Here is a 25,563-nt window from a genome sequence, read left to right as displayed (position 1 = left end):
GAGACCTTTCATCAAGCTGAAGTAGAGAGATATTCTCAACTTGAATACAGGAATGAGAAGTCTGAAAGGGTAGGTAGGAAAATGAGTGTCCTTGACCTATTTTCAGTCTGAGGAGTTGGATCTTCAAATTTTTGTTTCATTAGGTGCATATTTTGTTCATTTACCAGAACATTTGTGCTTCTGTGACTTGTTTTCACTTGCACACCTGTTGACTTTTAAAGCTTAAAACACTTTTTAGAATTGCCTTGTTTTGCAAGCAAATTGGTATGAAATCTCCCAAGGACAATATTTGGACTTCATAGGATGTATCCATTAGAAAAATATCTGCATAAAGAAATAAATTATTTTTACTACATGAAATAGTGTTACCTATTTTAGTAACCAATTACAAATTAAAATTGTTCTTTTTGTGTATTCAGGGCAAGCATGAGCCATTAAATTCCTATATTGGTGTTGCTAGTTTCTTGCCCTACCCATCAAGTACTCCTTATTCCCAGTAACAATACATAAACAGAACTATCTGTTGATTTTTGAGTGAGGGAGAATAAGCGCAAAAATGTTCATCTGTGATCTCCTTCCCTGTATCAAATTAATCCTTTAAGTGCCCACGTATTGAGTTGTGTTTGGTTCGATTAGTCAATTATTGTAGTTAATTTCACCTTCGACCAGGCATTTTTAAAAGATCAAAACATTGCTTAATAAAGTTGACAAAATTTTCAATAAAGGAAATAACTTTTCACATTAGCTATATGCATTAAAAGGATATGTATGCAGGCCAGTCTGAAATTCTGTACTCATTTCAGCAATTAATTTCTTTAAGGAGCTGGCTTTCTATAATGGGGTATTTAGAAATACCAGGCCTCTGGAGTTCACTCCCACACTGACAGTTTCATTAGTATTTGGATCTGAAAATGTGTGTTTCTGATGAGCTGAGAAATAATATGCTACCTATATTATTAAAGATTAACTTTGTCACATGTATATCAAAACATACAGTGAAGTGTATTGTTTTGAGCCAGATCAAATCAGCATGGGGGAAGCTCTCAAGTGTCGTCACGCTTCCAGCCACCAACATAATCACTAACCCTAACCCGCATGTCTTTGGAATGTGGGAGGAAACCCACAAGGTCATGGAAAGAACGTACCAATTCCTTACAGGCAGTGTCAGGAATTGAACCCTGATCATGATCGCTGGCACTGTATTAGTGTTATGCTAACTGCTACATTGCCATGTTGCCATCATCTTGGCCAGTATTTATTGCTTGTTCTGAATTCCCCATGAGAATGTAGCAGTGAGCTGCTGTCCTGGACCTTTGCAGTTCAACCGTGTGGCATCAGTGCAAAAGGATGGCTTGCTAAACAATTTTAGAAAGCATTTAAGGATCTCAAGTAAAATAAAGTAGATCAGGCAAGGATGGTGTACTTATTCCGGTAAAGGGCATCAGTGGACCAGATTGGTTTTATAATAGTCTGGTATGTTTTATGGTTGTTTTTAAGGTCTGTTTTAATTCTTTAAACTTCTAAATTGGTTGATTAAATTAATGCCCCACAACTGATTGGATTTGAATTTGAGTCTCTGGCTTGTTTAACCAGACACCTGGATTATTAATCTGGTAATTTAACAACAGCACCACCCCTATTCCCTCAAATGCAAGTATAAATGCATTTTTCTATCATCCTACTTTGATTTCAAAATGTCTGCTTACCATTTGACATGTATTGCTTCACTTTTCATTCTATTTAAAAGCACGTTTATTATTCTGATATCTATCCAAGTTAGATGGCTTGTGGAATCAAATCATAACCTGTTCCAGTTTGTTTGTTAATGATCAAATTAGGTAGGAGAGTTGATACTCTTTTTGTCCACGGGAGATGATACACATGCAGCATTCAGGACCTTTTCAAGAACCATATTAATGATTAAAATGTCAAATTTGAAAAGGGAGCATGATGTAAGAAAGCTTATTGCTCTTACCAGTCTGGCATCTGTGATGGAGCTGTTGGAAGTACTTATCACAGTATCTTCTTTTAACTCTCACTCTGTTGACTTTTATCCGTGTCATCAGCCAATGTTTCCCATTTGTCATCGATTTTGAGCATTTGTGTGATTTTACTAATGTCCTTAAAGTGGAGTGTTTATCTCACTGCTGGTGTTTTGGTAAGGATGCCCATTCTTTTTGACTTTGTTGGCAAGTGTTGAAATAAATTTATATAGCAAAGAGAGGATTTAATCTTGAATTCCAGGTTTAAGATTGTGCTGAAATGCTGGGTGTTTGCTGAAGATGGGGACAGTTCCACATAGCAATGAATTGATCTCTACACGTCAGATCTTCAAAGCAGACTTTGCTTGAGTCACGGTTGTTAGGGTGTATTCTGGAGTTATGATATTTACCTAATGCTAATTTTAACAGTAGCCAGTCTTCTGACCTGAACATGGATTGTAGATTGAATTTAAACCGTAGCTCTGAACGACGCTGCATTTTGGGGGTTGATTGCAAACAAAGAAACACTCTATTTGATCGCAGAAGCCTACATATGCATGAATGTGGCCCAAAGTCAGTGGGGAATTAACATTCATTTTTGTGTCTGGAATGTGGGTGTGAAGACGGAGGTGTTTGTAGATTATATGTAATTCAAAGGAAGCATTGTAGATGCATTGTAACTATCGAACTGTCCTGCTGTTACCTTTGATCTTTAGCATATAAAAATGTCATGTGATATTAAGTCAGACAGGCCTCTTTTTCCCAAGAGTGTCTTGAGTATGTTGCTTGCTGCTCGTTTTTGCTAAATATATATCCACTGACTTCAGTGTCTCTCCAATGACTGTTCATGCCACAATAATGGTCATGGTTGTATAGCACCATGTTCATGCTGCCCAATTGTATCTTTCTACACTAATCCCATCTACTTGTAGGTTCATAGCTGGTTATGTCATGGCGATGCTAATAGTTATGAAATATTAGTTGTTTGTCATTCCTGCTTGGATAAAGAACAAACAAATTTACTTTGTGCATAATGTTTTGCATTGTGGTTAAAAAGAGCAAAAAGAATATAATCTAAACTATTATTCTAGGCAGTTAGTTTTAGTCATTCTAAATGTGTTTTGCTGATGCATTAAGTGGTGAACAGGTTTAAACTTGTTTTCAAACACACTCCTGCCATCGATGTATTACCTATCTCATGCTGTCACTTGTCTCCATGTGTGGTTATGATGTGTTGTGGGAGACAGTATTCTTTCTTTTATCCCCAAAGAGTGGCTTTCTCAAATTAGTTACATGAATTTGAAATTGATTTATGCCATGTAGCCTTTGAATAATATTAATTTGACAAATGAACGAAGAAGACTTTGAAATATTGTGAAATGATGACCTTTGACTTGAATCATAGTGAGCTACCCTTCAACGTATAATGAATGGGCATGTCCAATTATGTAATTTGTTCAATGACAAATGGTAGTATGAACAGTAAGACCCAAAATAAGTGCAAACTTAGTTTTCAGTGATCCTGAAAATCATAACTTCTGATTTACAACTAAATCAGATGGTAGATAACATAGACATATTGATGAACTCTTGGTGATTATTGCAGTTATAGATTTACTGGAGTATGCTTTTTATCCTTCCTAGAATATCCTCACAAATATGGACCAGAAGGAGGATGTGCAGACCGTTCAGTCTTTGAAAGAATGAAGCAGTACCAGATGCTTGCTGTTGAGGAGCCCCCAGCCCAGGTGAGCAGATTAAGTCTCCAGCATGTGGTTTCCAATAGTAATGCACCAACTTATTTCAATTAGCAGAGTGTAGCCATTTGAGGAGCCATTGCCTTCCAACTCCATCCACACCCACTTCTCCTACCTGGGACTTAACCTGCCTGTCATCTTATACCCCTTCTCAATCCACAATTGCTTTGGAATCCTCTCTTGCCACTTATGATCTCTTTATATTGCCTATCGCACCTCACCACTCTCAGCCCTCTTGCAGGGTTTCAAGCGGAAACATCAACAACTCATTTCATCTGACAGACACTGCTCAGCCTGCTAGTTCTTCCAGCGGATTGTCTGTTGCAAGTAGTAAAATAAGAATATCGTGGTGAAAGAGATAACTCAGCTCAAGTCCATCAAATTAATACTTTTATGTATTAGATTGCTTGAACATTGAAGAGTGGACAAATGAAGCTTAGCACTAGAGAGCAGCACACATTGAACATTGAAGAGTGGGCAAATGAAGCTTAGCACATCGAGAGCAGCACACATTGAACATTGAAGAGTGGACAAGTGAAGCTTAGCACATAGAGAGCAGCACACATTGAACATTGAAGAGTGGGCAAATGAAGCTTAGCACATGGAGAGCAGCACACATTGCATGCCAATCAAAGTTTTGAAAATTTTAAAATTGGCTGATGAGTGATAAAATCTGACTGAATTATTGATGGTGAGCTTTAAATCAAGTTAGAATTGTTTTCTTTGTGGAGTTTTTATGTAGATTGCATGAAAGGGATAAGGAACACCAGAGTTCTGAGATGTCCAATCCTATTACTGCACATCTTGAATTGCTTTTCTAGTGTGCTATTCATGAGCTAGGGGTTGTCATCAAAATCAGGTGTAATATCACCTGCATATGTCGGAAATTTGTTAATTTTGTAGCAGCAGTACAGTGCAATACATAATAAGAAAATACTGAATTACAGTAAGTGTATGTGAGTGTGTACACACACACACACACACACACACACACACACACACACACACACACACACACTCACTCTATTCCTCACTCTTACACTCTCTCACTCTCACTCTCTCACTCTCACTCTCTCACTCTCACTCTCTCTCTCTCTCACTCTCACTTTCACTCTCTCACTCTCTCTCACTCTACAGGCTCCTGTATCTCCTTCCTGATGGTAGCAATGAGAAGAGGGCATGTTCTGGGTGATGAGGGTCCTTAATGATGGATGCTGCCTTTTTGAGATACTGCTCCTTTAAGATGTTCTGGATACTACGGAAGCTAGTACCCATGATAGAGCTAAGTCCTATAACACTTAATAGCCAATGTAGCACATGTGAAGTGCAATCACTTTTATTACTGCAGCAACAGTCTACGCACACTGAGGGTCCACAAAGGACAACGTAATAGAGCCATTGTTTTATTTTGTGATAGTGAGCAAGGCATAACTAATGACTAGTCTACTGGAGAAAGTCCTATTGTTCTTCAGAATAATTCCATGTAAGTGTGCCCAAAAAAGTAGTCTCTTGATTTACATATCATTTTTAAAAAAACAGCATTGCCAAGAGTGCATTCTTTATTTTACTTGGGAGTGTTTGCTTGAACTTTGAACTGAAAGCTTTCTGATTGGAAGCCAGAGCTTAGGATTTTACATTCTGTTGGTGCTATGAGTTTAATTTTTAGAAATTGAGTAAGTAGAACTCCGTTTTTTTTTTAACAGTGAACTAAAGATTAGATGCTCTTCCTTGTGATTAAGCTAAATGATAAAGTAGTTGTCACATTGCCTTGAATATTAAAGGATCAGCTTCATGAAGGAACTTGCTCTGTAGAGATTTGACTAGCATATTTTACATGAAAAATTATGTACTTCTGCTTATGCAAGTGACTTTGTGAAATCAAGAACTGCATAATTGTTAAACAAAGTTTTTTGTTCTGTTCTTAAATTTTCAAATTTCTATGTCTTCCTGCTATTACAAAACAGCAAATTTCATGGCAGACACCTGTGCACCTGCTCTTTAATGCAAATATCTAGTTGCCAGTCATGCGCAAAAGCATGCAGACATGGTCAAGAGGTCAAATTGTCATTCAGACCAGTCATCAAAATGGGGAAGTAATATGATCTTGGTGTCTTTGACCGTAGAATGATGGTTGGTGCCAAACGGAGTACAGTTGGCCCTCCTCATGCACGGATTCAACCAACCGCGGATCGGGAAAACCCAGAAGTTCTCTCTCCAGTACTCGTTGCTTGAGCATATACAGTATTTTTTTCTTGTCATTATTCCCTAAACAATACAGTATAACAACTATTTACATAGCATTTACATTGTATTAGGTATTATAAGTAATCTAGAAATGACTTAAAAGTGTAGGCAGTCCCCGGGTTATGAGTGAGTTCCGTTCCCAAATCCGTCTTTAAGTCGGATTTGAAGTTGGAACAGGTACATCCGGTATTATTTAGCGTCAGTTAGTCAGACGTTTTTCTTAGTAATAGTACATATTTTACCTTTCTAAGCATATAAAACACTTAAGAAACATACGTATTTCAATAATTTAACCACTGCGTTGCTTAGTAATAATTGTAGTTTTCATCGGGGCAGGGCCTTTCACATTCTCCATTAAAATTGTTCCGATCGTTGACCGACTATAGCTTAACCTTTTCCAATGGCCAATGGTGTTTCACCTCTTTCCGATCGCTTTATTACTTCCATCTTATTTTCAATCGCGATCGTGATTATTTTCGTGAACACTGTGGATTCGGAGCTGCGCTGCTAGGTCCTAATGTCCACCGCATGGAGACATGTTAAATAAAGTCCGGGGTTCCGCTGGGTCCTAAAGACCACCGCACTAAGAAAGGTTAAATAAGGGACTTGAGCATCTGCGAATTTTGGTATCCGCGGGGGGGTCCTGGAACCAATCCCCCGCGGATAAGGAGGGCCGACTATCTCAGAAACTGCTAATTCTCTGTGATTTTCACATACAACAGTGTTTAGAGTTTACAGAGAATGGTATATTAAAAAAACTAAAAACATCCAGTGAGCAGCAGTTCTGTGGTGAAAATGCCTTTTTAATGAGAGAGGTCAGAGGAGAATGGCCAGACTGGTTCAAACTGACAGGAAGGCAACAGTAACTCAACCACGCATTACAACAGCATCTCTGAATGTACAACACATCAAACCTTAAAGTGGATGGACTTACAGCAGCATAAGACCAAACTGGGTTCCACTCCGGTACACAATAGAGTGGTCATGAGTGTGTGTCAGAGATAATCAATCTGAATTTGGTTCTGATTCATATTCTTGGACAGTTTTATATGATATGTATAATATTCTGTAAGAAAATTGGATATTCCTCTGAGGCAGATGCCAACCAGAGTTCACGAACTGTAACCTGGTTATCCCTGGCAGACCACTGGGAAATCTGTGGCATAATTTTCTATCATCGCAAAAGGTGTGATGTTATCAACTTTCAAAGACTTTTTATCTTATGTACCTTTTATTTATATTTGGATTTGCACAGTTTGTTGTCTTCTGCACTGTGGTTGAACACCCTAGTTGGGTGGTCTTTCGTTGGTCCTATTATAGTTATTGTTCTATAGATTTGTTGATTATACCCACAAGAAAATGAATCTCAGAGTTGTATATGGTGACATACAAGTACATTGCTAATAAAAATTTACGTTGAACTTCGAACTATTAATTTTGTGGTCATCCTCTGTGCAGAAGACTGTGAATTTTGATCATGAACACCAAAGTGAACGGGAACCAATTATTCTGAGGAAACGTCGTGCATCTTCAGAGGATCGAAACACATGTCAGCTCTTCATTCAAACTGACCATTTGTTCTTTAAATACTATGGTTCAAGAGAAGCAGTAATAGCACAGGTATGAAATAACAAGCTAATTTGTTCATTCACATTTGATTACTTGTAATAAAGTCAAACTTGTTTTATTAAATGGTTTAATTAGTAGTAACTGTGCAAAAGTGAGGTACATGTGAAGGACTGAATGAGATGAGTTGCAAAGTACAATGGGTAGATTCCCATTGTTTTGCTGTTAGATGTTTGCTGGTCTGAAATTCAAGTACCGTAGATTCCGGATTTTAAGCCGCTACTTTTTCCCCACATTTTGAACAGCTTTGAACTCTGTGGCCTTTAATATGGAGCGGCTAATGCATGGTTTTTTTTCATGCCGCCAAAAACATTTTGCCTCGTAACAGTAGACCAATAAAATTGATGAGTAGTTCACAGAGGTCCAATGAAATTGTACAATAAATCAAGCGCACTTTCACAATTAAATTATTGTAAATCAGTCATTTGTACTCACCCTCATCAACATGGAAAACACTCGAAGAAAAGCATTGTGCTGCCTTTATGGCAGTTATTTAGTTTATAATATTTTCGCTTAGTAATTCATTTGTTAGTTAAAGTTAGAACTGTTTTAACTATATTTGTTTTCTGTACTACATCCCGGGATGCTATGACGTCACACCCGGTTTCGCCGCGTCTTGTGGGAAAAATGCCGGTTTGCGATAAACGGGAAGGCGGGGGGCGAGCGGCGGAGCGAAAACGCTGCTTTTAAGTTAAAGGCGATCAATAACTTTTCCTGGTAGGCTGCAGTATATATATTTTTTACCAGTCGTTAGGAGATATTGGAATGTTGTTCAGTAAAAAAGTATACGCAACGTATATTTAAAAGTAGCCGCGTTACAGGCACGGTTCGAAAAAAAGCATTTGCAATATGTATTTGTTTATGTTACCATATGGATTTAATTAAAAGTTAAAAAATCCTCACGTGTAATATCTTTCTGTGTAAATATCTCATATTACAACGTGGGACACCTGCGGCCGAAAATCCGGTGCGGCCTAAAATCCGGTGCGGCCTGTACAAGTACAAAATTGATTTTCTTTCTAAAATTAGAGCCAGCGGCTTTTAATCAGGTGCGCTCTGTAGTCCGGAATCTACGGTAGTTGAACTAGTTGTTTTCTTGTGCTGGGCTTTGAGAATGAAGGAAATGGGGAATAGCACAACCAATGTTTTTGCTTGTAAAAGATGAGAAGAAAATTATAGTGAATGTGATCTCAAGTGTGCTGAATTCTGTATGTTCCTGATGCAGCTTGATGTCCTGGAGTTGGGTTGAATGAACATTTGATGAATTCTGTGTTAAAATTTAAATATTAGATCCACAGAGTGTACAAAGAAGCAATCATTAATTTTGACCAACAGTATGTGCTGAGAAAGCAACCTTGGAGTCTTTGTTTGTGTAAAGGCAATGTTCCCAATGGTTCCATTTAATACCAGAGAAAATATATAGTGTACAGCCTGAAATTGTTACTCTTCACAGGCATCCATGAAACAGAAGAAAACCCCCAAAGAATGAATGACAGAAAAACATTAGAACCCCAAAGCCCTCTCCCCCTACCATGCACAAGTTGTTGCAAAACATCACCCCCCCAACCTGCTCCAACAGGAAGCATCAGTACCCACCACCAACCAACTAAGCAATAGCATGCCCCCTAAAGAGGTGGTGATCTACATTCCAACACAAACCATTGTTGCACAGGTTTTCCCTCTCCCTCGAGACAGAGAAGTGTCCTACAGCAAGAGGGAAGACCACCAAACAACTCACTGTTATGATGTTACAGTCTGCAGTGTCACTTTTCATTCTGAGTCTCTCCAACTCTAGAATCAGCTGCATACTCCCCCCCCCGCCCCCGCCCCATCCACCAATGTGGAATCAAATTAAAATGTGATCTTCCAGTATTACCAAATTCAGCCCAATAGGTTGCATTTGTAGTAAGTACTGTGTTAACTCATTTAAAGACCATTCCTTCTTTAAGGTAGGGTATGATATTTTCTCTTTGCCTTTCCAATCAGCAAATATCAAACCACAGTGCATAATGAATCCTTGAGCTTTAATAAAATTTGCAGCTGTTCTACCCATTGTTACTGGTGTGGGCTCAGCTCTTCCCCTTACGCTGTCAGTTACTGAAGTGAGAAATCGTGGATAATTAAACAGCTATTGTATTTCAGTTTGAAAAGTTTTATATGTTTTTAGGTGTGGCAGCCTTTGTTGCAAGTTACATTAAGTGTTGGGTGCAGCCATTTTGTGCGAGGTGTGTGATGCATGTCCCTTCACTAATTAGGCTTTGGTAGTTGCAGCAATATCTGCAACAGTTTGATCTGGGATAGAGAGGCAGGGTCTTTTGAGACAAATTACATTAAAACTAGTTTGAAATGTACCATGCTTAAAAGTGGTGAATTGATTTCTCATGGTGGGTGGGGGTTGAGTTCCAAGTGAGGTGTTTCAGCAAGAGAGCTGCCCTGTTTAACCTAAAGTTAAACAAGTGTTTATTTTCAATTCCAGATTTCTAGTCATGTTAAAGCAATTGATACAATTTACCAGACAACAGATTTTCAAGGAATCAGAAATATCAGTTTCATGGTGAAAAGGGTGCGAGTAAGTATTATTTCAAAGTCTTCATTCTGTTGCTACAGTAAACACTATCGGTTGCATCTCTGATTTTGGGCCGACATTTGCATCATTAGAATTCTGAGAGCCTTCATGCAAATGATATTTCACAATCCAGATTAATCATTGTTAACTGTCCACATACTCTACCTTGTGTTTTTGGAAATATAATTCACCAAACTGCAAAAATGGGAAGGATGGATCACGTTATTCAAAACATGAAATGACTATATTAGGATGGGCTGTGGAATGTCTCTGCTTACACTCTTCAAATGGAGTCGATGGTGAGAATGGACAGGTTCAAGGGGGTTGTGAGGGGTAAGATGGAGGGACAGAGACGTGGTGTGTGTAGGTAGAAGGGATTAGTGTTTGGATATTTTGGATTTGCTTTATACTGGTTCACCATTACATTGTGGCAGGGAGGAGACACCAGAATAAAAAGCTTGGAAGGTGATGGGTTGGTATGAAAGGTAAAGGGCTGGAGAAGAAGGAATGTGATGGGAGAGGAGAGAGGAAAGGAGGAGGGGACACAGGGAAGTGATAAGCAGCAAGAAGAGGTAACTGGCCAGAGAGCGGGAGAGGGAAGGAAATTTTTGTTTTGTCTTCATGCTTAGATTAGTTGGAGTCTGAATTTTACAACTTTAGCCATTGGAAAGTTATCATTTTAAAATTGGCCTATGACTCTAGCATCTGATATTAGTAAGCTAAACAGGTCAAACTATTCTTATGATGCCTATATATTTTGTTTGTGTTAACAAGGATCTTAGGGACATGAAAGAACAAATACTGGAAGTGTTTGAGATGATGATGAGAAACAGTGTGGATGCATATTACGCAGTAGGCCTGACAGCAGAGGAGATATTATAGTATGTTTGTGGTTACTGAGCAATGCAATCTTCGATAATCTACTTAAGTCCTGGTTGTCCTGTGTCTGGTTCACTGTGTGTTGATTCATGCTTTTCCTTTGCCACACAAAGGCCCTTATTCCCTCACACCCTCTGACACACCAGGTTTGCAGGGAAATTTATTCTGCTCTTGTGTATCATCCCTTTTAATAAAGGAAGATAACTTAAGTGCTTTAGAGTAATAACTGAAATAATGTCCCATAGTCCAGAAAATCGGCTAGTTCACTACCCCCAAAGACCCAAGCATGTAGATTAAGAGTTTTACTGTACAAAATCCATTTATTCACATTTATGTAAAGGTTTTTCCCCAAACATTTGTTCTTGCTGTTCTAGTGTGTTATCTAACATGAACAATGCTGCTTTTCAGATCAATACCACAAGTGATGAAAAAGATAGAAGCAACCCATTTAGATTTCCAAATATCGGGGTGGAGAAATTCCTCGAGCTCAACTCGGAACAGAATCATGACGATTATTGCTTAGCCTATGTGTTCACCGATCGCGATTTTGATGATGGTGTTCTGGGACTGGCATGGGTCGGTGCCCCAGCAGGTACACATCTTGAAAGTTTTGCTGTTTCATATGATTTTGCTTCCATGAATTTAATGGCAAAATTAGTTGTCGCTGTTTTAACAGAGTGTACAGCTATTTATTCTTTAATATTATTGGGTTCCCTTTTGGGAGTATTTCCCATATTAATAATGATTGGACCAAAATAAATATATTTCAAAATTAGGTTGTATCATGCCAAGATTTTGGGTGTTTTGTGATTCAGTTTTCAAGGAAATGTCTTCTGAAGGGAAATAGTAAAAGTTGTTGATTCTAGGAGTAGCTTTCCTAACTGACGTGCTAATGATTAGCAAGCACTTGCATCAAATGGAATTCTGTAGGTGCAGAAAACATCCTCTCCTGAATTTTATATCCTGTATGCATGCCTATGGGCAGCATGGATCTCTCAGACAGAAGCAAGCATTTGCAATGTTGAATTAAAACACAAAAATAAAAAAAAAACAGTCGCTAGAAATGTGAAGCAAAATGCTGCAGCTGCTCAGCACGTCAGACAGACAACATTCACAGAGTGAGAAAGGGAGCTGCTGTATCACCCCAATGATGAAAGATTATCAAACCAAACGTTAGCTAATTCTTTCTCCACAGATACAGCCTAACCTACAGCATACTGTATTCCATCAATTCCTCTACTTGCTAAAAGTCACTTCAACATTACTAAAAGGAATCCTACTTTTGCAGATCCTAAGCTGTGGGGCTCAGTTTGCCTCAGGTGTCCCTCCTCCCTGTTGAGCCCAACATTTCACTTGGTCATGTGACTCCTTTCTATCTCCTCTTCCCTCTCCCCTCGCCAGCCTTTGATCCTCTACCAGAAGAAGAAAGATGTTGCCCACCACCCCCTCTCCCTGTTCTTTCCTGCACCTTGATCACACAGGTGAAGCCTTCTCTAGTCAGTTGAACAAGATGTCTGGTAATCTGAATTTGGCACCTGCCTTCTGCCTATTACCTCAAAGTTTTCAACTCCATCTACTGTTAGGCCCTGCCACTTTGTTTATCGGTTTGGTGGATAGTTGCAATGTCCAGACCGGGAATTTAATGAAGTAATGGACTTCTGCTTCCGACTTGACCGCTTGCTGTGAAATGTATGATCTGAAATTGTCCCCTTGATGCCTTTAGCAAGATTTGAAAACTCTTTACACAGTAGGCAAAGGAAATCCTTTAAGCAAAATGAATTATTGCAAAATTTACATGACTTTCAAAGACTGTAATCAAATGCTCCAAGTTACACTGGTAAATCTGGAGGCACTTTTTTACTAAAATAAATTCTTGTTAAAATGTAAAACATTGCAGCCTGATGTTTGTTTGATTTTCGATGTGCTTTATTCGTTTTGTCTTGTTTTTTTGCTTTTGAACTGTTCAAACAGATTTGGTCTGTAAACTCATTTTTCTTTACATTTTTGCAGTCAAGCGATAATGCTAATTTTCATTGTTTACTAAGCCCAACCCTGTCAGGGTACAGATGTTCTTCAATTCATCTGTGATACAATTTATAGCACCTCTGTGGAACAAAAATTAATCCTGGCACTTCCCTTGCCAGCAACATTGGGCATGTGGTGTGGCATGATCTACATCACACTGCTTAATAATAATACTGTCCTTGTTCTAAATTATTTGTACTCGTGATACCTAAAATGTTAAAAACATTATAGAAAAATGTTACCGCTACTAAAATGAATTAGACACCCATATACAAATAGAATATTTGTGGTAAAATATACAAAACAGAATTATTTCAGAAAGATATGATGGGCAGGCAGAGGGTTTAATTAACATATGTGGAATTTGCAATGGGCTTAATTAATGGATGTGAAGCTTAGCCTCTTTCCTCCGAAACTGCTTGCTCACATATTTAATTCTTTTACACATAGTCTTGGTCTTGTTCTTTTATAACCAAGTATTTCGAAAGTATTTTAAAAAAACTCAGCTGTGTGGTACCTCTCTCTGTGAAAACAGTCCATCATGTAAGTGCTGTTAAATCCTGCCAGGAAACAGTTGGTTTGAATTTTTTGACATTGCAGAGAGGAACTAGCAGCTTCTACTCACTTTATTAATGAGCCAAAAGGAATCAAAGTAGTCAGGAACTAGCCCACATGAGTGCAGATTTAAAAGGTTGGTCCCCGTTGGAATGAATTACGCTGGCATAGAGAAGAACCACCAAGGAAACAAAACCGTGCCCTACCAAAGCTACTGAAATATCGAAGCTTCAAAAAGAAAAGCCATCGACCGCAGCCCTGTAGAAACTTGACATGGTAGAGGAATGAAAATTTAAAGTGAAAGCTGAATATTCATTGCACCAATAAAAAGAATCATGTACAGGAGTACAAGGGAACAAAATACATGCCAGCACATTGAACTGCTAATATATGTATCCTTCCTGAGCTGTCATAGCTCTGATACGTTAACTGTTTAATAAATGTATTTAGCAACTATTTTCCAGGCACAGTTGGTTTTTAAGTGAGAGGAGTAATATAAACAATAAGTTTAAAAGAAAATATAATTTCCCTTTAACTTTGATTTTTGGGAGTTAGTGATAAATAGAAAAAATGTATTGTTATATTAGGAAGCAGGGTAAATATATCCTTGCTCACAATCACATTCAGTGATATGGAAACAGCTCCTACCCATCCGCTGCCAGATTTCTGACTGGTTCATAAATCCATCAACACTACCTGTACTTCATTTACTTTTTGCACTATATTTATTTTGTAACTTATAGTAATTTTATGCCGTTGCACTCTAAAGCTGCTGTAAAACAACAAATTCCATGTTTTACAGGACAGTGATAATCCCAATTCTGATACTGACAGTAAATGCATACATTGGTACATTATGGAATATGTTTCTACAAACTGTTCAGACATCTTCATCTAGTGTTGTTCCTAACTTTGTAGTGTAGTCATATTTGTTTCATCGTCCTGACAACAACAATCTAAAAATGGTTGTATTTCCACAGTTAAAGAAATCAGCAGCTTCAGTAATATGCAGTACTGTGGCGACCCACTTTCTGCGCAGGCGAACTAAATACAAATAGCCAGCGCGCGGGGGGAGACTTTGGTAATGCACCTCTGACGTCATTTCCGCCAGGAGAGGGCGGGCGCTAGGGATTAAATGCCAGCGCCGCGAAGTTTGAATAAACTAGTCTCGAAACGACTTACCGACTGCGTGTCGTCTCTAGCTCTGTATGTAGTACATCACTACAGTACTTCAATATATTAGGTTATCAGTTTAACCAAAACGTTTATATTTTGTTTTCCACTAAAATAGGAAACTCTGGGGGGATTTGTGAGAAAAACAAGCTTTATTCTGATGGCAAAAAGAAGTCACTCAACACTGGAATCATCACCGTCCAGAACTACGGTTCTCATGTCCCTCCTAAGGTCTCACACATCACTTTTGCTCATGAAATTGGCCACAATTTTGGTTCTCCAGTAAGTATTACATTTAACGTGATTCAGCTTTGGTTACTAAACCTTTTCTAGTTTGTTGCTACTGTTCATTCCAATGTCATTTTCAACTTCAAACAAGTATTACTTTTCGAAATTAATTCGAAATAGATGGTACTGTTTTGAATTGATGCTGAAATCATTAAAGTTATTAAAATATATGTAATTAAAATGCATCAATTATAACAAGAAACTTGCTCACAACCACCAGCAAGATGCTCCTTGTGGATCAGGACACTCCATACATTCATACTTCAGTGTGGAGAGACCTAGAGGTCACACGCCAGCTCGTCTAATGTCTAGCTCGGACCCTGAGCGCATAGTATGTCAGGGAAGTTCCTAATTAACCTGAACTGAATGGCCAGATATAGGAATTTGGATCCTTTGTAGGACTGGCTGCTGACATGGCAAAGGCAGGTGATGATTAGTGGTTTGTTTGGTTAACTAATGTGTTAGTTAAAACATATTCATTTAATTTAAACATTTAGTTTAATAAAATAATTGAAGTAGTGGCTCGGGATTTATCCCAAGCCATCAGGAGAGTTTGGGTTGGATCCACCACTTGAGGCAAGTTACCGCCTGGGACCTGCTCAACGTAGCAAGGTAGAGGTGGAGGGTGTGGTACTTGAGGCTTTGGTGACATCAAGCATGATCACCCCATTGTGTCAGAACCAAACTTAACTTCTCAAAGACAAAGCTGAGTTTATTGCCATGTACATGCTTGTGCACGAAAATCTTACTTGCAACAGCATCACGTGCGCATAGCTTCATATGAACAATATCCCCAAGGAAAACATAACTGAAACAAAAATAAAACAATTCGTGAAACAAAGAACACAATTAGAACAAAAACAGTATTTCAGAGATATGTAATTGTCCTCCTCCTCCTCTAGTACTCCAGTGAAAAAGGCCTTTGAATGAGATCTTCCTATGATCAGTTATGCAGATCACAATTGTTTTAAAGTGAAGAATTTTTAAAAGGCTGGTTTACTTGTTTGTAGTTTGTATGTGTCTGCAGTGCCCAAAATGTGTTCTTATGTTTTACCTATTTGTTCAAAGATTCATTTTATTATCAAAGTATGTATTCAGAATACAACTCTGAAATTTGTCTTCTCCAGATAGCTATAGAATACAGAAACCATGTAAGTAATTAAAAGGAAGGCATCAACCCCCCCCAACTAAAAGAAAAAGCAACAAAAACTCACAAACCCCAAAAAACCCAACTCCTTCCTTGCACAAAAACTAACAAATCACACAAACCCCAACCCACTAATCCACAACAAAAAAGAATGGTCGAGGGAAAAATAAAGAATTGAAAGAGGCCCAGCAGCCCCTCTTGGGCTGCGTCTCGGACCAGTGGCCCCCCCCCCCCCCCGAGAATAGTTTTCTCTCCTCAGCATTTACCTCTGTCATCAAGAAATGTAGTCGATCACGGCCCTTCATCTTGTCTCTGAGCTTCTCCTCATGTCCTGGAGTTTTCTCGGGGACAGCAGAGTGCTAGCTCACTTGATTGAACTACAAACTAAGGCTCCAACAGCTTCAAAAACAAAATGAAGATGGAAAAAAATGAAGGCATAAAAAACTGATATGCTTCACGATCTGAAAAATGTTGCCCGAGGAATTGCTGTTTGCTGGTGTCTTCTTGATCGGAAGGAAATCCAGTCAAGGATTGTTGCTTTGAAATAAGCTAATTATACCAGTCGGAATTGTTGTGTATACATTTAAAGATAAATGTGCTAACAGTAGGTTTGTAGCATCACTCAATACTCTATCTGTGCACTTAACACAGTCAACCATGTCTCACCAGAATGTTGGTAGACATCGCTGATCCTCTAGAAATACAGTACCTCCTGTGGTTTCTGATAGGTGGACCTGTCTGATGGTTCCTGGGGAAACAGGTGCATATAGCCATCCCCCTCCCTAATGACGTGGAGTGGGGAAACAGGGCTGAGGTCTGAGTTACACATATGATGTTTGCAAGTATCTCCAGTCTTGCTGTTTTTGGACAAAGCAGCAACTGGCTCCTAAAGCAAAAGCAGAGGCAGTTAGTCAGCAGTGTGAGTTTTCTCTGTAGGAGTGGAAAGGCTGTTGATTTATAGAGTTTGAGAAAATGTGGGAGAATCTCAGAAAGGCTTCTCCTATGTCACTACACCCATGTATGTTGAAGCTCCCAAGTTTGTGACTTGGACTGTACTGTAGCTTAATTACTGCTTACAGAGGAGAGGATCTAATGATAATCATGTTTTATTATTGTCTGTGTTTCTTGTAATTAGTGGTAAATCTGCTTAGAGTGAGCGCTATTGCTTTAAGCCTTGTGGGTAATAGGGATCGAGTTTTGCCCATATAATTTTTTTTTATTGATTAATGTAGCAAAAAAAAATTGGTTTTGCATGCCATCCATATAGATCAATTCACCACATCAGCACATCGAGGTAGAACAAGGGAAAAACAATAACAAAATACAGAAAATAGTATTACAGGTGAAGTGCAGTGCAAGCAGACTATAAGATAGAAGGCCCTGAAGAGGTGCGGTAGATTGTGATGCTTTCAAAGAAGGTATGCTTTGAATATTGGAATGGTATATAATGGGTGAGGGTTGAGACCAACTATTTTAATAGGAAATGTTTCTTTTAAAAAAAAGGCAAGTTTTAGTTTAGGCAGGTTTTCCCTTTACAAGTGCCGTTTATAGTGTATTATTTAAATTATTTTTCAAAATATATGTACTTTGATAATACACTTACTTTGAAAATCCAAGGAGCAATTTTAGAAAGCTGAAGAATGAAAAGGTGGAGAGTGTTTTGTACTTGTGAGGCTAGTTGTTTTGAAGTTGATAGAAATAGATTTACCACCTTTCATTTCATCACAGAGCATTTTTGTTTATTCTTTCATGGGATGTGAGTATCGCAGAGATTTATTGTCCATCTATAACTGAATAGTTCTTAGGTTGATCGATCACTTTAATAGTTAAGAATTAGCCCCATTGAGTGCATCTGAAATAGCTTATCTAGGTCAGATTGCAATTTTTCTTTCCTGAAAAACATTTGTAAACCTGATGCATTTTTATTTATTTAGTATTTCTGTATTTAGAGATACAGCATTCAGCAGGTCCTTCTGGCCCAGTGAGGCGCACTGCCCAGCAACCCACCTATTTAATACTAGCCTACTAGATTACAGTGATTAATTAACCTACCAGTTTACAGTGATTAATTAACCTACCAACCAGTACATCTTTGGACTGTGGGAGGAAACCAGAGCACCCAGAGGTAACCCACGTAGTTCCAGGTAGAATGTACAAATTCCTTAGAGATGGTGCTGTACTTGAACTCGGAACTCCAGAATGCCCTGAACTGTAATAGCATCCTGCTAACTGCTACACTACCATAACACCTGTGACTTGATTTATATGACAATCAAATTGTTCCCTGGCTTTAGTTACGGAAATATATTTTAAAATTCTCTTGGCTTCTGAGTTGGGGATAGACTTCTTAAGTTGTGAATTTGTAGTCCAGGCTCCTCCATGCTAATTCTGTCAACTAAACACGATTACTATATGTTCAATATTTTGAATTCTATTTACTGTTATAGCTCAGTATGGAAGTAAGTTTACCTGCAACATGTCCTTGCCAGTAATGATGGGTTTGCTGACCAGGTTTATCTGGTTTGGTAATGCATTTGACAGGAGAATAGTTGCCAAGTCATGGTGAGAAATTCTCTTCTGTTTAAAAAAAATACAAATTTTTTTCTCCTCTGCATCCACTTGAAAGATGGCACTTCCTGAGCATTCCTCTGTAGAGCTGACTGTATGGTGCATCAATCTACAGATGTTTGGTATGAGTCTGCATCTATTGGAAAGGTTTTTGAAAAACATTGGATTATATTTTTACAGGCAATTGCCCAAGAGTGATTGTCTGTGACAGTATTGCTCTGGCTGGAGGGGAGAACAGTGAGAGTTTGAATGCACACAATCTGTTTGCTGCATAGTATTGTGAAGTCAAACTATCTGGAAAAATAATTTCTGAGGGGGAAAAAATGTGTGTGTGCTTTTATATTCAGTTTATTCTGTGGTATTGCACCAGGGCACCCAGTGGCTTTTTGTGAACCTAGTCACTTACATTTGTCACAATGTGTGTGAGTACCATGTGATGCAGAGACCAGCACTTGTTATTGCATTATAAGCTGTGAATAATATTCAGCATACTCTTCTGTTTATCTTCCCAGCATGACTCTGGCAGTGAATGTACCCCAGGAGAATCCAAGTCTGGGGAGCTGAAAGAGAGAGGCAATTATATTATGTATGCACGAGCTACGTCTGGTGATAAGCAGAACAACAATAAATTCTCTATCTGTAGTATTAAAAACATCAGCCAGGTCCTGGACAAGAAGAAACACATCTGCTTTGTTGGTAAGTATAAAAACAGTAGCTTAACAAAATTCATAAATTATGCATTTTAAGCCATTTACTACTGCAGTTTTGTACCAGAAAACAAGATATTAATTAACCTCAGATCACTTTCAGGAAGCTAACTAGAAATGTCCATTTTTAATGCTTTATTTGAGCTAGGCAATTTAGCCTCTCTAGATAATTAAGCATTGCCATTTTCATTATGTAACAGTGGATAATGTAGTATGCGATTTTCTCTTCATTTCTGCATCAATAAATAGACATTACATTTGGCATCATCTTCATCTGAGTTGTTTAAATGCTACATTCAAGCACTGAATTATGACATTAATGTAGAAAACGAATTTTAATTTTTAAGAGTCTGGGAAACCGATCTGTGGCAATGGTTTAGTTGAAGAGGGAGAGCAGTGTGATTGTGGCTACAGTGACCAGTGCAATGATGAATGCTGCTACAATGCAAATGAAGCAGAGGACAAGAAATGCAAACTGAAACCAGGCAAACAATGCAGGTGAGCTTGTTTAAAATGCCGCTGACTTGTGCAAACACTTTTTTCCTTTTTCCCAGTCAAAACTGCATTGAAAGCCAGGATAATAATCTAATAATAGAGATGATAGTGGTGCACACCTTCAGTAGATGCAAAGATCAACATTTTGCAAGTTGTTTTCAGTAGATGCAACATTTGCATGTTCTTGTGAAGTGCTAAATCTTCCTGTGGAAAATTTAAGAAAGGCGACTTTGATCCTTGATGACCAGCTTTTTTTAAATCATTGCATGATATGAGGGTATGACTGAAACAGTACCTTGAGTAGCTGAACATGGTAGTGTGTTGCGTTCCAAATTTCACACTTTCCTCAACTACAAGTCTAATGTTAGATCAGTCTTTTTAGTTACTCATGAAGAAATTTGGCATGAACTTAAATGAAATAATACTTCTTCTGTTTTTATTCTATCTTTGAATATTGTGTGGTGGAATTAATTTTAAACATATGAGTATATTCTTATAGTTGCATTGAAATATTACTGAATTTGAGTGTATGATCTCTTTAGCTAAGTGAAGAAAAGTGAGTTTTTCCTATTAGCAGTGGATTCAAGACTGGAGGGAACAGATTTATAGTAAAACAAAATATCTAGGATTGTTATTTTAAAAAAATATGTATATTATGATCTGGAATGCATTTCCTGAAAAATTGGAGGATGTACAGTACTGTGCAAAAGTCTTAGGCACCATAACTATATATAAGTGCCTAAGACTTTTGCGCAGTATTCTATTTGTCAACGTGGAGCAGAGAGCAAGTTTGTAAATTCAGCTGGAACAAAGGGTGTAGGGAATGGCGAGGGTGGAGTGCCATGGGACAGGTGGCAGAGGGAAGCCAGGGGTGGGGGGTGGCGCGGGCACTGACACACTCAGTCCTGAGACCCCAAGCAAAGTCATTTGATTCCAAACAATTGGTTTATTGATCATTACAGAAGTGATGGGTGCTTCCCTCTCCCTTCCCCATTTTCCAGTCCTGTCTCTATCCCCTTCGCAATCTCAGTTCACACTATACCCCCCTATCAGAATCAGGTTTATCAGTCATATATTAGCTTTTTCTTTTGTGGCAGCAGTACAGTGCAATACATAAAATTACTACAGAGTGTGTGTGTGTGTGTGTGTGTGTGTGTGTGTGTGTGTGTGTGTGTGTGTGTGTGTGTGTGTGTGTGTGTGTGTGTGTGTGTGTGTGTGTGTGTGTGTGTGTGTGTGTGTGTGTGTCTCTCTCTCTCTCTCTCTCTAATATTTTGCACAGTACTGAAGATTGTGGCTTCCAAAAAGGAAATGGGATAAATACTTGAAGGATAGATAAAGTGTAAGATTATGGGTCTGTGAACGGAGAATGAGACAGACTGGATTGTTCCTTGTCGAACTGGCACAGACAGGAAGAGGCCAGTGGCAGCCCACTGTGCAGTAATGATTTAATGATTGTTTTAACTCCATTTGCTTCACAGCAGAGGATGGGTTTAACAGTGGCAAAAGCTACTAAGGAAACAAACTTACGCGTTTGTTAAGGAAATAAACGCGTAACACAGAAGGTAATTTTGGAAAAATGCAAATAAAGTTAAAGTATTTGTTTCTCTGGTGGTTTATATTTTTAGCCCAAGTCAAGGACCATGTTGTACCAAAACATGTAATTTCAAGCCTTTTGCTGAAAAATGCCGCAATGAGTCCGACTGTGCAAAGCAAGGGAAATGTAATGGTATTTCTGCCCATTGTCCAACATCTGATCCCAAAGACAACTTCACCCTCTGTAATATGAAAACTCAAGTTTGCATCAATGGGGTAAGTGTTTCAACATGTGGAAAAAATCTTACTTTGCATGGGCTGCTGTTTAATAGTATTTAAATAAAGTAAGCAAATGAAAAGATGATAGTTACACACCATGGAAATGGGCCCTTTGACCCAACTGGTCTGTGCTAACCAAGAAATCCACCAAAGTAGTCCCACTTGCCAGCGTTTTAGCCCCTATGCCTCTTAAATCTTTTTCATCTGTGTTATCTGTCTAAAATGTCTTAAAAATTGTTATTGTACCTGCTTCCACCACTTCCTCTGGCAGCTCATTCTGTCCACCAGCCATCCTCTGTAAAACAAAAAGATCTCCTTTCAAGTTCCTATTACATTTTATCTTCTTCATCTTAAACCTGAGCCGTCTGGTTCTTTACTTCCCAATGTCAGGAAAAAAAGACTCAGTACATTCACCTTGTTTATAATTTTATAATCTTCGTAATCTTAAGCTTTATGTAAATAATCAGAATGATTCTTAGAATTTTAATACATACTCTCAGCTAGTTGATTCTAAGATACTTCCATATTGGATTGTTCTCAAGCACTTGATGCCCAAATCTGGATGCTGCTGTTTGGAACTGAACTTTTTCCATACCTGCTCCACATCTTATAGGGAATAAACTTAATAATTCACAATCAAAATGCATACTTCTTAAATTAAGTGAATCTAATCTAAATAAAATGTGATTGATTTATATTCATTTCTAAAATTGATTCTTCTAAAACTTGGTACATATGGAATCAAAGAATTATTCTTCTGTGGCTGGATCCATTGTGGTGCTCTTTTTTGGAATTGCTATTATAGTCGTAGATTTAAATCAACTGAAGGTTTGATATTTTTTCCACAAGCAATGCTCTGGATCAATCTGTGAGAAGTACCAGCTGATGGAGTGTACCTGTGCAAGCAAAGATAACGAGTCGGTATTGTGCCATGTTTGCTGTATGGAGAAACGTAAGTGCTGTGTGATACCAAATGGAGCAAAAGATCTCTCATTCTACCTGTAACCCTTTTGGTTTCCTTCCATTCCCCACTCTTGGGTTAATCAGCCACTGTAAATGAGTGTGGGTATGCGGTGGAATGTGGAGGAAGTTGTTGCAAATGTGATGGGGGGATTAAATGGATTCAGTTAAGATTAGTGTATAGCTGGATACTTAATAGTTAGAACCGTAAGTGGGCCAAAGAGTCTGGGCAAAATGTATTTAAGTTGGAATGTATTGGGCATTCATCAAGGTGCTGTTGGCCATTGGTTGTATATGTGTATTGTAGCATGTTCTATGTAACCTAGCCTGGGGTGCCCTTTACTTCACCATATCTGCCAAATTAGCGAACCAATTTTTGTGGAGTGCAAAAGGACATGTTGGGAGTGGTGTCAGGTGTACTTCATGAAATGTGAAGCTCAGCACAAGGGTGCATGTGCTGAGCAGCAAGTACAGCAGGCAGTGGACAAGTTAACTCATCCTATCATCTGATAAGCCAATGTTTGGCTATTGCTGAAGTGGACTTGGAGCCAATTCAAAGCAGCAGAACTGAGTCATGGCAGCGGGGCCTGGGTCTGAGAGCATGGAAGGATCTGATGTTTGGCTGATTTAAGTGCTGGGCCAGATTGAAAAGATCAGGGGATCAAGATCAGAGGCGAGGGACAAGCCGGTGTTGAGCTCACTGCTTCGTGAGGTTTACTCGTCCCTGTGCTGAATTGAGACTGTGGCCTGCGACTAACAGGTTCCTTGACTGGCTGCAGTGCTGACCAGCTTTGTGGCTGTGGACTCACTTTCATCAACTTTAGTTCTGAATGATAAAGGATTTAGTGCTTTCCTGGTATATATGATGAATAAACTCTTCTCAGTTGTCCAGCCAGGTGCAGGTATCGATTTTAACTGACTCTTCAACGACAAGCTCTGCCATCTTCATCAGGGATGATGCCTAGTCAGTCATCCATCCTTTCTGATTGGTTAGCCCTCATCCAGTCTGGTTTCCATGGTCACACCTGGCTTACAACTGAATTCTAGCTCTTACTTGGAGCAAGACCTTTGTCTTTATTAAAATCCTTTTTCTCTAGTTTTATTTCAGTGGCTTTCTTCACCAGGCGGTCCCAAAAGCCATTGGTATGGCACAGTAGTTTTGTGCCATCAAAGTCAATCCTATGGCCATTACAAATGCAATGTTATGCTACTGCCAATTTCTCTGGGTAACCCAAACGGACGCACCTCCTGTGCTCCTTGATGCAGGTTTCCACCGTGCATTTGGCTGGCTGATATACAGTGCTCCACATTCACAGGGAATCCTGTAAACACCAGCTGTACTGAGTCCCAGGTCATCTTAGACCTGCATCTGTGATTTGAGCTTCCTTACAGGTGTATTGATGGTATTGATTTGGTATTTCTTCAGGATCCTGACGATCCTTCCAACAATCATGGAAATATCGGGAAGATGGGCGGTAGTGACAGGTTCCTCCTCGTTGTTGGGTTTCCTGGGTTTTCCTTCAGCCCTTTGAAGGGCCCGATTGATTTCCTTCGCCATGTAGCCATTCTGTAGCAATGTTGTGCATAATTGTCTTATTTCCTCATGGAGACTCCCAGGGTCCAAAATAGTTTTTGCACATTTAATCAAAGTAGAAATAACTTCTCTACATTGGGAGGTGTGATGGAGACAGTTGTTGCTGAAGTACAAGTCCATGTGAGTGGGTTTGCGATAGACACCATGTCCAAGGCTACCATCTGGTTTTCATCGTATTAGAATGTGCAGGGACGGGGCAGTATTCCAGAACCTATATTTTCACGAGCTGCAGTCAATAAACAGTAGCCTCACATAAGTATTAGTATTGTCCAGGTGATCAAGGCCGTGTGAAGAGCCAACGAGGTCGCATCTGCTGCAGACCTATTACGGCAATAGGCAAATTGCAGTGGGTCCAAGTCCCTTGTTACGAACTATAACGTTTTAGAAATGAACCAGCAGCAAGAGATTTCACACTTAAGTTTTAATGTTAAAACCACTATCTTTATTAGTATCTACTCAGAATATAGCACCTTAAACGAGATAAACAAAAAGTTAACAGTGTTATGTCTGCATGTGTGTGTAACTGTTAAGCTTAGGAATAGTTATTAAAGTCTCAGGATGGCAAATTAGTAATCCACAAAATAAGCGAGTGAGGGGAGAGATTTATAATCCAGGATATAATGTAGAGAGAAGGCGATTATGAAGAGTCACAGGTTCCCAGCTGGGTAAACGAAATAACAATCGTAGAAGATCTGGTCCGCTGAGTCGTTCCAAAATCCACTTGACATATCACCAGGTGACAGTCACAGGAATATCGTCTTCGAGTGGTTACCACAACACTCTGATTCCAGGAAAAGGGCCAACAAAAGTGGTACCACAGGATTCTCCAACAAATCCACAGATATAGATCATATGAAATGATAGTCACACATCCGTTGTGCACTGCGTGCTGATAAGCAACCCAACCTTTTGGGCAAGGGAGAGTATGAAACTCCCAGTCGTACGATGACAGCAACAAAATTGAAGTTCCAACAGCTTCCAGTCTCCCTCTCTCCCTCTCGTCCACAGCAGGCTGATACAGCCTGTGACTAACATCATAGTCCCGCCTCACTCAGGTGCTCTTAAAGTAACACTCACTGTACAAGACCGCAGGCTCGTAACACCTTGCTTAGGCAAGAGTTGGTTCTAGCCATAACCAGTCTTTCAAAGCACTTCATCACAGTAGATGTGTGTGCTTCTTGGTGA

The 25,563-nt window shown here is 39.0% G+C and overlaps 1 protein-coding gene across 1 annotated transcript in view; it reads left to right on the top strand.

Moving 5' to 3' along the window:
* The window catches only part of adam10a (ADAM metallopeptidase domain 10a), a 146,456-nt gene that overhangs the window by 109,805 nt on the left and 11,088 nt on the right, over nt 1-25,563 (top strand). Inside the window, exons 5-13 of the mRNA XM_073032922.1 lie at nt 3,627-3,730; nt 7,442-7,603; nt 10,086-10,178; nt 11,463-11,646; nt 14,926-15,089; nt 19,323-19,506; nt 19,865-20,015; nt 21,638-21,821; nt 22,674-22,776. Of these exons, the coding sequence (XP_072889023.1) occupies nt 3,627-3,730; nt 7,442-7,603; nt 10,086-10,178; nt 11,463-11,646; nt 14,926-15,089; nt 19,323-19,506; nt 19,865-20,015; nt 21,638-21,821; nt 22,674-22,776 (1,329 nt within the window). The remainder of the gene's footprint in view (nt 1-3,626; nt 3,731-7,441; nt 7,604-10,085; nt 10,179-11,462; nt 11,647-14,925; nt 15,090-19,322; nt 19,507-19,864; nt 20,016-21,637; nt 21,822-22,673; nt 22,777-25,563) is intronic.

Source organism: Hemitrygon akajei, chromosome 30 (genome assembly GCF_048418815.1).
Source record: "Hemitrygon akajei chromosome 30, sHemAka1.3, whole genome shotgun sequence".
Taxonomy (NCBI): Eukaryota; Metazoa; Chordata; class Chondrichthyes; order Myliobatiformes; family Dasyatidae; genus Hemitrygon; species Hemitrygon akajei.
The sequence above is the reverse complement of the archived record's forward strand: the minus strand, read 5'-3'. Positions and strand labels throughout refer to the sequence as shown.